The sequence below is a fragment of the Crocodylus porosus genome, unplaced genomic scaffold (genome assembly GCF_001723895.1).
Source record: "Crocodylus porosus isolate Cpor-Errol unplaced genomic scaffold, CroPor_comp1, whole genome shotgun sequence".
NCBI classification, from domain to species: domain Eukaryota; kingdom Metazoa; phylum Chordata; order Crocodylia; family Crocodylidae; genus Crocodylus; species Crocodylus porosus.
This window is the reverse complement of record NW_017728943.1, coordinates 22,050,629-22,063,935: the sequence shown is the minus strand read 5'-3', so window position 1 is coordinate 22,063,935 and position 13,307 is coordinate 22,050,629. Positions and strand designations below refer to the sequence as shown.

General features: G+C 49.1%; 1 protein-coding gene across 1 annotated transcript in view; it reads left to right on the top strand.

The window, feature by feature from the left end:
• LOC109319415 (C-type natriuretic peptide 2-like) overlaps positions 1-9,349 on the top strand; it is an 11,079-nt gene extending 1,730 nt beyond the window's left edge. Inside the window, exons 2-3 of the mRNA XM_019548952.1 lie at positions 8,023-8,312; positions 8,623-9,349. Of these exons, the coding sequence (XP_019404497.1) occupies positions 8,023-8,295 (273 nt within the window). The 3' untranslated portion in view covers positions 8,296-8,312; positions 8,623-9,349. The remainder of the gene's footprint in view (positions 1-8,022; positions 8,313-8,622) is intronic.
• The last annotated feature ends 3,958 nt before the right edge of the window (positions 9,350-13,307 follow it).

Sequence of the window (13,307 nt, the reverse complement as noted above, 5' to 3'; positions counted from 1 at the left end):
GACCCCAGCTGACTTCCTGCCCTTTGGGCAGGGGGCTGGACTCGATGATCTCCCGAGGTCCCTTCCAGCCCTGATGTCTATGAAATCTATGAAATGTTTCACCCAGCACCAGCTCTATGCGGTCAGCACAGAACAGTAGTGAGCCAAGTTATAACAGCACAGCTATGCACTAAACTCCATTATGAATTAATTAGCATATTTAGCATATAATTATTATTAACCGTGCACAAACTTAGGGAGTCACAGTACCTGTGTCCTTCACTTCTTTTATCCTCTGCCTACCGGTGGCTTTCCTCTGGCTGTTTCTAAATTGCTCTATTTCCTGTCTCTTGTGTTTTTGTGCCTGTCACTTCCCCTTGCTCTTACAGAGTCCTCTGTCTCTGCTTCCTGCTGCCAACAGTAGACAACCATGTGGACTGTGGGGTATAGGAATACAATCTCCGTGGGAATGCAGTTCCTCAGAGCAGGGATCAGAGGGTTTTACACACATAAGGCTTCCTTATTCTCCCCAGCACTGTCCTCCACTGTCTCTGCTGAGCTTCAGGGCAGTGCTTAGCCTTGTAGGCTGTTTGTGGGTCCCAGAAGTGGGGGGAAAGGGCAAATTTTAAGGCTTTGTGGCAAGTGTTGAGTAGAATGCATGGCCTTACTTATACCTTTTTTAGAGTCATTCATGTCCTGATTTTCTAATATTTATAAGTTGTGTGTTTCTCCTGGTTTTATGGGATGCTTTGGAAGGGGGAGGTGAAGAGGTGGCTTATAGAATTATAGCAAGGTAGGGCTGGAAGGGAATTGCAGAGATCATCTAGTCCAACCCTTTTCCTGAAGCAAGATCATCCTATCCAAGCCATCCTTGCTGCCCACTTCCATATTCTGAAAGCTACTAAATGGGGCACCTCTACCAAAGATAGTGATTTTTTTTCTTGTTTTTTTTTGAGAGGGTAGTAACTGAAGGAGCCTGGCTTGGTGATGTTTATGTCAGGCAGGACAGCAGCCTGGATAAACTTCACTACATCTCCTATCTGCTTTTTCCCACTCCTGCACCCTCCAAATCAGACCACATAAAACAGGGAAGTTGGTAACAGGTGGGCTATGAGGGGTATAACTACCAGCTGGAAGTGGCATCACTGGGGAGTCTTAAAAGCAGGTAACAGCAAATTCCTACTCGCATGTTGGACCATTTTTTCCCCAATGCCCAGGGGCTTTCCTGCAAATCTCTTCCAGGAACCATGAAGGATACGTTAGTCCGCACCACCTAAAAAGAATGCTAGGAATGTAGGACAGCTCAGACACAAACCACACCTGTCACAATTGTAGGCTTGGAGTAGGGTACAGGATAGAGCAAGGGTCAGCAACCCCCGGCACATGTGCCAAGCATGGCACACAAAGCCATTTTGCTTGGCACACCACCGCCAGCCCAGGCTCTAAGCAGCTGTTGCCAGTCACAAAGCCCAGGCTGCTCCCAGCAGGTGGCTGGGAGGCTCCAAGCCCTGCTGCAAGCAGACCAGGCTCTATGGGCCAGCTACAGCTGGGAGGCTGCAAACAGCTGCTCCGGGCTCTGGCATGTTGGCACTCTGGCACCTTCCATGGTAGACATGGTTTTTTCAGCACTCCGGCCAAAAAAGATTGCCTACCCCTGGGATAAAGCAATATCAGAGAAATACCTTAGAGCAAACAGGGTGGCTGGGTAGCCTTTGATCATGCATGTGAGTTGCTGCAAGCTATATATTTAGTTAGAATTCAAGTAGCTTACTCACAAGTATCATCCAGAGGCTGATAGAGCTTTCCTCTGGAGGCGGGCCATTCATAGTGTGTCCATGTGTTGAGAGAGAGAGAGAGACAGCTGCAGATGGTCAGCTGCTCTCAGTGTTTTCATCATGGCTGTCCCCCTTCCTCCTAGGCAGTCTTAGGTTATATTGACCTTCTAACATCATCTACCTGATCCCATAAAGGCCAGCAGATTTTGGCTGTCAGCCAATCAATTTGAAATGCATCAGTGATTACCAGGCAGAGGGACAGTGGCTCTGCCTCCCCTCCCAATTAGGAGGTCATTCCTAAGTCAATAGGGAACTAAAGTCCCCATCCTGTTACCTGTCTTCCCTTACATAGCCCAGTTTGATTGACAGGTGTGGAGACAATGGCAAAGAAAGGGGGGAAAAAACCTGCTTACGAGGTTTGGATGGAGGAGGCCAGCATGGAATCCTCCACAGTCCCCACCAACTTTGAAGACCTCAGCTGGTATGCCAGCAGGGCCAGAAGCTTTGTTATGCTTCATCTGTTTTATGACCCAGTGGACTTACTCAGAGGTGGGTGGGCTGGCAAGAGCTTCCCTTACTGAATGCTACAAGATGGATTTGATGGTTTTATCAGTCCCCATTGACTCTCAGTTCAGGAACTTTTGGTCATGCTCCTTCTAGCAGTCTTTGAGGAGTGTATTGCCATCTTCAGATCTAAGCAGGGTGAGTCCACAAGAGCTTGGTCCTTACACAGCCTTGGTCATACTGAAGAAGCTCTGCATGTCATGACTGTCAACAAATTGTTGGATTTCTTTTGCTGGCTCTTCCCCCATTTGGCTTTGATTTCTCAAATCTTTCTCTGGACTTACAAAAGAATTTTCCTTTGGAAGATTCTTCATCTGGGCTACAACAATTCTGTGTTGTGATGTATAAGCAAATCTGCTCCAACTTTAAACCTATTAAACCAGAGTCAAAGTTAGGGTAGTTCAGCTTAGTTGTATCACTACAGGATTATGTAGACATAACAGTTACAGAATAACAGAGGTTGCAAAGCTCCCAAGCAGCAGCACCCCTCTCCTCCCATCCAGCCCTCTTCAAGTGGCTAAAATGTATATTTACCTACACCCTTAGACCTTGTAAAAATGGAGCATGAGAAATGGAATAAAGTTTAATAGTATCAAATGCAAAGTCATGAAATAAGGGAGCAATGACAAGGACTTTTCAGCTATAAGTTGGGAGTGCATAGACTGGATATAGCTGAGGAAGAGAGTGACCTAAGGAAATTGAAGGTGAAGATGACCATGAGCCCTAAGTGTGATGCTGCTGTAAAAAAAAAAAAAAAAGCCAATGCAATCCTAGGGTGCATTAAGAGGAGTATATCCAGAGGGGCAAGGAAATACTGGTACCTTTGGATAAGGCATAGGTAGAACCCCATTTAGAACACTGTGTAGTTCTGGTCACCAGTGTCTATGAAAGATTTACTTGAACAGATTCAAAGAAGGGCCATGAAAATTAAGGGGACAAGTCTTTTCTTATGAAAAAAGAGTAAAGGAACTTGGTTTGTTTAGCTTAGCAAAACAGAATGAGAAGGGAAATCTGCTCACTCCTATGCAGGTGGGGTGAATATTAGGGAAGGTATGAGTTTCTTAGACTGAGAAACATAGGCACAAGAGCAAATGGCTACAAACTGGCTATAGATACATTTAGTTTGGAAGTGAGAAAAGTTCTGTCAGACAGATGGGGTTTTGGAACGGTCTTTCAAGCAAAACAGTGAAAGCAATGAACATGCATCCGTGTAAGACTGAACTGGATATGTTTATGGAAAGGATAAGACAAGTCACCAAGATGTGGGTATGATGTGGAGTCATGTCAATGTGGTTCTCAGGCTGGGCTATAAAGGTAACTCTGTAGTGAGGGAGCTGTCTGGTAAACTCAGGTCTCAGGGCTTTACTGATCACCAGTTATGGCCAGGAAGGAATTCCTGCCTCCCCCGGCCCATGAATTCTACTGGGGTCTTTGGGATGGAGTTGGGAAGGGTGTCAGCTTTTTCTGAGGCTGTGGGTTTGGGACTGGGCTGTGCTGCTTCTGCTGGTGCAAGGAAATCCAGAGTTTTCTGGCTAAAGTGTTCCTTGTCCCCAAGAATATATTAAATACTTCCCTGTGATGAAGCAACAGAATCCTGGCAGGGCCTTTCTCTTCCTTGCTTTTTACCTATGGCATGTTGTAAGGTGTATTGCCATTTCAGATGTGGTTCCTTGTAGTTGTGTAAGAGGCTCTGAAGTGATGATGTTGGAGTTTCCTTGGGATTACACTGGCCTACAAATGCAATGGACTGTACTCAATGGCCCAGGAAGCTCCAGTCCTGTTTGTGTGTTCTCAGCTGTGTGTTCTCTATTTTTTTTCAGCCTCTTTGGTATGTATGAATAACACAACCTACATCACCAGCATCAGAGTACTTCAAGTACGGAGTTTACCAAGAATTCTACAAGCAAATCTGTTAATTAGTTTAAAATTTAAAATGAATGAAATGGTTCACTCCAGGAATGTATCATACCAACATGGGACCTCTTCTCATCTCTCAGGGCCAGGACTTCATAGTCTTGATATTTCCAATATAGAGCAATTCATGGTGACATGCCTTGTTTCAGGATAGCTACCAATCCTCCATTGTTTTCAGCCGGACTTAATCTACCCGTACCCACCCACGGTTGGTGGTCAGTTTGAGAGGTGGGATTCAATATTTTTACAGCCCCACAGGTTAAGGGGTTACCTTCTTCAGTGAGGGCATTATGTGGCTTTAGCAAGTAAAAGCAAGGACATGGTGGCCATTTTGGAAGGGAACAATTCTTCAAGGCAAATTTTCAGTTATGAAAAATAACGGCTTGCCATTGCATCTTGTTGCCCGACAGGGAGCCCAGGAGAAGGTAAAAGCCATGGGGTGGGAGCAAAGGCTTTCATTCTACCAATGGGGAGTGCAGTGTAGGTGCACAGCATTGGGCATGTGAAGGGCTCAGGGAATTTGGGGGCAAGGAGGAAGTAAAAACAGGGTGCATACTTCAGGCATTTAGTCTGCTCTGATTAAACAAACTGATCTTACAGCAGCTTTAATAGGCCTGTAAGCTCCAACTGCTTTGTGCTGTTCTGGAGTAGAGTAGAGCATGTAGGGTGGTCTGAGTTTGGCAAAAGGAACACATTAAAAAAAAATATAGAGACAGAGAAGATTGACACTTCGTATCAGGGCTCTCCAACTTCTGAGTGGCCACAGACTCCCTGGGCCCTACAGGACACCCTGTCCTGTCCGCAATGGCAGGGGCCAGAGCAGGAAGATGAAGCAGGGAAGGGGGAGCCCCAGTAGTAGCAGCAGCCAGAGTGGTGTGAGAAGCTTGTGCCTGGGCAGGAACCTGCAGACTGCAATTTAATCCCTTGTAGGCTGCATTTGGCCAGTAGGCCACAAGTTGGATAGCTCTCCTTCATATCGTTAGAAATGTCACGTGGTCATCTCTCCTTTTTGACCCATCCCATCCCACTCTTGCTGATCTCTGATCCCCCATACCCTTCACCTCGGACCCCTTCACAGCTAGCACCCCAGGCCACTGAAGGACTTGCACTTGAGCTCAGGACACTTTTCCCCTCTGCATCTTATTCTGGAGCTCCAGAATGTTGTCAATGCTCCCAGGTTTGCTTTCCTGGGGCCCACCTTAACTGGAACTCCCCTGTTTCACTGAGTGGCTGCTCTTGTCTCTCAACAGCAAACAGCTTCCTCTCTCCGGGTAGAAATATACTTACCAGTTACAGTAAAGTCTTTAAGCAAAAGTGCCAGGCCTGGCACCAAATCTTGGGCTTTCCACCTCCTCTGGTATAGGCCCTGTCTTCAGCACTAGCAAATACCATTTGTTCAGCATGCCACTCGAGATCTCTTTCACGTATCAGAGAACTACTGCCTCCCATGCTGCCACTGCACATGTAAAGGCTGTACTGATCAGCCACAAACTGTGTCAACTTAGTGGCCAATGAATTGCCCATTGGTGCTAGGATGGCAGTCTGGCGCTGGAGGTTTCAACAGCTCCCTCTGGATTCAGAAAGACTCTCTTCCTTCAGAGCCCAAGCTTGGAGTCATCCCTGAGGCACCAGATATGTTTACTCTTTGTAGAAGAAACCAGAGAGTCAAAGGAGCTCTTCTGTCCAGGCATGGCTTCCATTCATCTAACACCCAACTCTCATAGGACACTGGGGATTTCCAAGTGCCCTGAAAATTTCTACAGAGGAGGTGTCAGAGAGATTGCCCTCCCTGGGCAATCCCTGGGACCGGCCTTGCTCATCAATGAGCTGATCACAGACCCAGCTAAGATGATATACCAGACATAAGCAAAAATCGTCACTTTTAGGAGGGCAGACAAAAAATACATCACTTCCATGGGCACTGAGTACCTGTACACTCATCCCCATCCTTCCCTGGTGGTCACAGAAGTGAGCAAGAATGTTGTGGACAAAGGAAATTGAAGATGGACCAATTTGGTGAGGGGTCCTACTCTCCCAGGAGTCTCTGACTCAGGATTGCCAACTACCAAGCTTCCCTGACCCCTCATGACTTCTGAATCTATGACATAACTGCAGACTTGCTCCTGACAAGGGACAGTTTGGTGTCATTAATCACTGAGGGGCAGCCAGTAGCCAAAACAGGCTTTCAGGGGGCCTTGGATGCAACTGTTACCAGTCATGTCCATTGGTTTCTAGTTGTAATGCCTAGCTTGGGAAATCAGACTCCTGTAGTCAGAACAAAGGAGGTTCCCAGCTACTGTGCAAGACCATTCTTTCAAATTTCTGGAACTGTTTTCAGATAGATGAGGGCCTGTACACCATTAGGGATTCAAGGTCCACTCTTTTCCCCTTGGGGGTGTTGTAAGACAGACCCACAGTGAAGTAGATTGTTGTCTACAGAAGCTCATGCCCCTCTGAATCAGTTTCTAAGGTGCCACCCTGCCTGTGTGTGTGTTTCTCTCTGCTGCTTGGCATTGGTGCTACTAAAACAAAACTACTTACCAGTAACTGGAGTTCTTCAAGGTGTGTTGTCCACATACACAAAGTGGAGGACCCTTCCCTAAATCCAACAAAGTGCTCTTTCAGCCCTCCTGGCCCTATTGACCTTTCTCTGCAGGTGCCTGAAAAGGCTGCCTGCACTTTTCAGGTCTCTCTCTAGCTTCCCCTTAGCTAGAGGGTCTCCTGTCCTGCCTGCTCTCCAAGCTACCACTGCATGACATTTGGGGCAATTAAATTGGGATTGTTCACATAGGAAAACTATTGCAAGATAAGCTACAGTGTCAATGTAGAGGACCAAAGCTATTTTAAAGCAGTTCCTTGTGAACACACCTGCTCTGAACTAACGGTGACTTTGTACAATTTAGCTTGTCCAGTTCCAGCCTGAACTAGGGCTATGGTGGAATACCTGCTGCAGCTATTTTCTGGAGCTTGACTGATCAGAAATAGTTCAGACCTTGGGGCCTCAGATCCTGACAGACCCAGCACATCCCATGGCAGGGGCCTTCCAGCAGTCAGAGATTATCAGAGGTTCCTGACTTTTGTGGTTCACCCAGCACATCCCAAGTGGTTGGAGTAGGAAAAAAACTCCCAAAAACTCTACCCAAAAAAATTAACTTTACAGATAAGGAATGCTTCTTTCAATAGTGCCTCTACATCTGACAGAACCTTATCTTTATTTGGGGGAAAGAGTAGGTGCCAAGTAAGCACCCACACAATATTCCCTGTGGTAAAAACAAGAACTATGGTATGCCCCCTTCCCTCCTGCCCAAGCGGCACCAATAAATTCCTGCCCTCAGCCTCAGTAAAAATGTCAACAATTGAAGACTGAAGTCTCTTCTCCATGGTAGTAGGGGGAATCTCTTGAAGGTAGGATAATGATGAAGTGGGGTGCTTGCCCTGCTACTGTGTGGTCTGGACATCTCTTATGGTGGGGGGGCGTGTCTCAGGGGCAGGGCAGCTGACTGGACAGTTTCCCCAACGCTATCTGTCTTCAAGCTTAAAGTCACTGAATATGTACAGGAGCTGTGTGTTTTGAGCCTTTGATTCTTCTGTGTCCAGGTAGGGCAGACAGATCTCAAACTGGTTGTGTTAGAAGATGGTTTGGGTCAGTGGATGGGCACTGTGGGGCAGTGTTGTTCCTAGAGCTCAGTGTTGGGGTAGGGAATCCTGACGGAGGGCCACAGGGAGGTGAAGCAGAGTAGGATAGGGCACTCTGGTTATCAGTCTATCTCTGCCTGTCTCCCTTTCTCAGAAACTGCTCTCTCAGCTGCTGCTGCAAGATCCCGAATCCATGCTGGCTGAAGATGATGTCAGGGAGGGGTCAAGTTTTGGACCTCAGTTGCTTCCCTCAGCTCCACCCTTTCTCCCATCTGGAGCAAACACTTTCTGGCTCTCCCTTTGGCGCCAGACACTGGCCAAACGCAAGTGGACTTTGTCTGGTGAGCGAGCATGGAAGACAAATCCCAGGGGCTGTTTCGGACTAAAGCTGGACCGGATTGGAACCTTCAGTGGCCTGGGCTGCTAGCTCTGGAGGGCGCAGAGGTGAGGGGTCGGGGATCAGTGAGAGTGGGATGTGGTGGGCCAGGAAGAAGAGTAGGGGGTGAGGGAAGTAGAAGAATGGGACCAGGAGGTAAGACCAGCTATGGGGAGGGGATGAGGAAATTGGAGTGTGTTGTGGGGGCAAGAGGGTAAGGGGCTGTGGGGTTGCACTGCTCTCTGCTCTCAGAAGGCTGAGCTTTGTAAAAGTGGGTCAAGGACCTTGGCCTTATTCTCAGCTGAGGGGATGGGTGACACACAGAGAAGAGGTTGACTCCAGCTTAGTATGCGACTGATATGCATTGTGTGTTCCTAGGCACAGGTGTTTGAGGTCCTGAGAGCCTCTCATTTGGGACGACACACAAGAACAGGCCTCACATCTCAGCAGTCAGATGTTTGTGAAACCTCCCATTTTGGGCCGCCAGTGAGTGGAGAACTGGAGCAGGGGGCCTGTAACTGGTCTGAAGAGGGCTAGGCACAAAAGCCCACCCAGCTCTACAATTGCTTCTCAGTTCTGCCCCACAACATCTCCTGCTGCTCCAGCCCCTCACCTCTCTTAACAACCTTAACTATCATCATCCAACCCCACAGAATAGCAGCTTTGCAAGAGCACAGGCCCCTTTGCTGCTGTGTTTCTGTTTGGCATTAATGTATGGGTTTCTATAAGACTTCTTACATGTAAGGATAAACCTGTTAATTGAAAAAATGTATAGTGGCTTTGTCTTAAACAATTAAAATACAGTAGCTTCTATCACGGTAAAACCTTCTCTGTAAAATATTTCCTTCAACTTGTGTCTTTTGTAACAAAGAGCTGTGCTGTGAAAGAAAGGGGTTGCAGCCAGAGAGGTGAAAAAGCTCTGTGTCCCACCAAGCCCTGGAGTCCACCAGTCCTTCTGACCAGGAGACAGACTGATCCCCACCTAACTTCTCAGTGTAACCCTTTTGCTGAGCACCTGTCAGCAGTAACAAAGGCTGGGTTCAATTTTGGGTTATTTCACCTCGGCTCAAGCCCCCACTCAGACTATCTGGGAAAGACTAAATGAATCACTGAGATGTTCGATAAAACCAACAACCCTTCCCTCACAAGCAGTGTAAACACAAAACCCAAATTTATTGCAAAGAATAAATTTTAAAAAAATCCACTGACTATAATTTTAAAGGTCTATAGGTGGCACCCTCTTGGTGAGGCTTTATCTATACCCAGGAAGTCTGGGACTTGGGGCTCCCCAGTGGGTAGTTCCAGGGGTCTGCATCCCTATAGCTGCCCTTCAGCAATCGGATGGAGAGGGGGTCCCACACCAGAGAGTCCTATGAGCTGCTGAAGGGGCCTGCAGCGCAAGAGCCCCCTTGTTGCTCCCTGAGAAACTCTAGTGTTGATCTCCAACAACACCTCCTTAAGAGGAGGCTTGATGCCTACCTAGCTGGGATCATTTGAGCCTAGTTTTTCTCCTGCCCAGGCAGGGGGTCAGACTTGAAGATCTACAAGGTCCCTTCTGACCCTACTTCTGTGATTCCATGATTCCACTTCCACATGGTGGCTTTGCAGGGTTAACTGCAGTTTTCATCAGCATATCACACCCCAAAGTTTCTAGTCCTAATCCTAGCTGTACTGGGGCAAGAGAACTCAAAGAAAAGCCAGCCAAACAGCAAACAAGCCTGAACTGCAACCAGCACCAACCACGCTGCTTGGTCAGGACAAATTGCTGCAAAAGCAACAACATGGGCCGGGCCCAAACCATGCCAGGTTTGCAAACATGCAGCAAACACACAGCAGGGCTCAATGACACAGCTAGGCTGAGGCACAACAGCTGTAAAACAATAAAAGGGGGGACTTGGGCCTGTCCTGCACCTCCTGTCCTGAACATACGACAAAAGAGCACCAGGCCTATTTGGCTGCGGCCTGGACGTTTAGTCTCGGCTACACTGCTATGCTGAGACCTAACAGCTATGAAACAACAAAAAGGGGTCAGGCCTACTTCAGAAAGGACCTAAACTACAACCAGTGCCCAACTGTACTGCTTGGTTTGGACATAAAGGAGGCCCAGGCCTATTTCACTGGACCTGGACTGTGCAGCAAAAAGCTGGCCAGGCCTATACTGCACTAAAGCCTGAATAAACAACAAGAAGTCCCATGGCTTCACCCTAGCCCAAATCTGCCAGCCAGTCATATGGCTGGGGTTCAGCCACCATAGCTGGGTTGAAATGCTATTACTGTGGAACAGCAAAAAGGGCTCAAGCTTATAGCTGCAGCCTGGACATCCAGTCTCAGCTATGCCACCATGCTGAGACACTACAATCCGCAACACAGGAGGTCAGTAACGGCCAGAACCCCATTCCTGGTCAGTCTGCTCTAGGGATTAATACACTAATGATGCCATCCCACTCAAGGCCTGTGCTGCCAAAATTGCCATCAAGACATGCAGCTAGGGTTCAACCACACATCTAGGTTGGAACCAAAAGAAGTGTAACCACTACTTCTACATGCCAGGTTCTTAGGCCTGGCCCAGACCTAATCAGCAAAACTGCCAGGCTTCAACTCTGGATAGCCTGCTGCATGGAATTGATACCCTCCCCTCCCCCTCAATGGTATCTTCTCACTCAAAACCCAGAAAACAAAAGGGGAAAGGAGAGGGCAAGGGAGAGAACACAGGTCTCGAGCCCTGAGACAGACTTTTCTTCCTGTACCAGAGGCTTCTCAGTCACACAGCTTTTACTTGCTTGTCCAGTGAAGAGGGTAGGGACATGACATCCCCCACCCCTGCCACCCAACGAAAGCAGGTTTTCTGACTCCCAATTCAACAGTACAGCTCTCAGCAGCCCCAGGAGAAAAGAGCCCCCAGCTCCAGGTAGCCTGAACTAACAACCAATCAAGAAACAGCATCATTTGAACACTGCTAATGCAGACCAATGTATTCAAAGGTGGTCAGTGTTCCTGGATGCGCTCAGGAGTCACTAAACTGGTTTTACTGGTCTTTTAAGGAATGTCAAGACAATAGTCAAGACACAATGAGGGGAGAGGGAAGTGGGCCTCTTCCAGCCCCCAAAAACACACACAGCTACCAAAAGCACACTTTACCACACACAACCCCAAGTTTGTATGGGTGTTACACAAGTAAAATTCCAGCAGGCCAGTGCCTGGCCCTCAAGTAGCATCCATTTTGATACTCTTGCTCCATGAATCTTGCAGAGGGGGAGGGTCAGCATTTCACAGCCAGCAGATGGCAGCAGCACCCCAGCTAGGCAGGCCTGCCGTTCTCTCCCCGCAGTTCTCCTGTGGGGTCCGGTGGAGGGGCTTCTTTCTGTTTCTCACATATCAAGCACGACCTTTCATCGCTCCTGCACCAATGCCAGGAGAGCAACTAAATCCAGATCTATTCTGTACTGGGGAAAGACTTCCCAGTCCTGTACCGTTCAGTTTCTGTCACTCCCTGTCTCACTCTCTGCTTCCCACAGACACTACACCATTGTGCTTGGCCCAGTGGCTTTCCCTGGCCTGGCGTAACCCTTATGTAACAGCCACTCCAACGTCATTCCCTTGATTCACAGTTGCCAAATCCCACGGCTGACTCTACCAGACTCTCCCATCCTTCCTTCTCAAAGCTGCACAGAGACAAGTGAAAGAGGTCTACGGGAAGCCGGCTAACAGACCACTGACCCTATAAGTGCCATTACGAGGTGCCGGGGAACGCATCTTCCACTTCCCTGTGCTCCATGCTCAGCCCCTCACTCCCACCACCCCAGAGGAAGCTGCTTTCATATTGTCAAGGCATGAGACAAGCGGCATATCCCAACCTACATGTACTCCAAGCCTGGACTTTCCCAGACGAGCAGGGATGTTGACTGTGGAGTATGACCCTGTGAGCTCCAGTCTTGGCTTGCCCCAGCTGGAGCTTTGGTTATGGAAAAGTGGTTGGGAGGTTGAGTGGGACAACACTAGGGCCAGAGAGGTTTGCAATTGTCATGTTGGCTGTTCTCACCTGCCCTGTGCCCCCTGCACAGAGTCCTCAGCAGCAGCATTCATGTTTGCTCAGTAAACAGTAGGCCTTGCAAATGTGCTAGTAGCCTGGAGCCATCTTTTGTCACTGTTCTGCTCCCCCTAGCAGGCTGGGCCTTGGGGCTGGCCCCTTTCCTGAGGGTGGCAGAGGTGCCAGGATTGTCACCCCCGCCCCACTGACCCCTCCGCAGGGTTGCAGCATAAGCCATCCATCCCCATGGCCTTTAAGTAAAGGTCACAACCTCCATGGGAGCTAAACTTAGCTGCCTGCTTCTTTGGCAGCCCTGGGAATAGTAGCTTTGCAAGGGGAGTTGGGTTACGCCTGAGAGAGGCGACCTGTCTGCAGACCCCCTTGGTATCTGCTCCCCATTCCCACCACCACCACCACCACCACCACCACCACGCCTGCCCTGCTGTCTCTCATGCCTGCTGCTGGCCTGCTCCAGAGCTCCCTGATACAGGGACAGGCAGGGGTGGAGGAGCCTGCTGCCCCTCACCACACCTCCTCCTGAAAGATAGCTTCACCCAAGGCAGCTATGGCTATATAGGATAACTTGGCAACATTTCCAGGATCCTTTCACAAAAGTATTTAATAGTGTTAGCCATATCCCTTATGGGATGCTTGCATGTCTTCAAGTCTTCTTTCACAAAACACAGGGCACACTTGCTCCTTAGTGCCTCAGGGCTCACAGCAGTCTTATGCTGGGTTTAGCCCACGGATGGTTTGGCTAGAGGTGACCCTGGCTCGGAAGGGCTGGACTCCATGACCCCTGGAGGTCCCTTCCAACCCCGCTTCTCTGACTGCATCCCCTCCTGGTGCCGTGGGCTCCAGATGCTCTTCCTGGGCCAGCGCTGCCGCCCCAGGGCCTGGGGAGCTGGAGCCCGCATGGGAAGACCGAGCGGCGCGGGAGCGGGGCGGCCCCGCCCGGCCACTGGGCGCCACCGCAGCCATGGGGCGGCGGGAGAATTTCAGCCGTCACGTCCGGCGGGCGCCCAGGGCCCGAGGG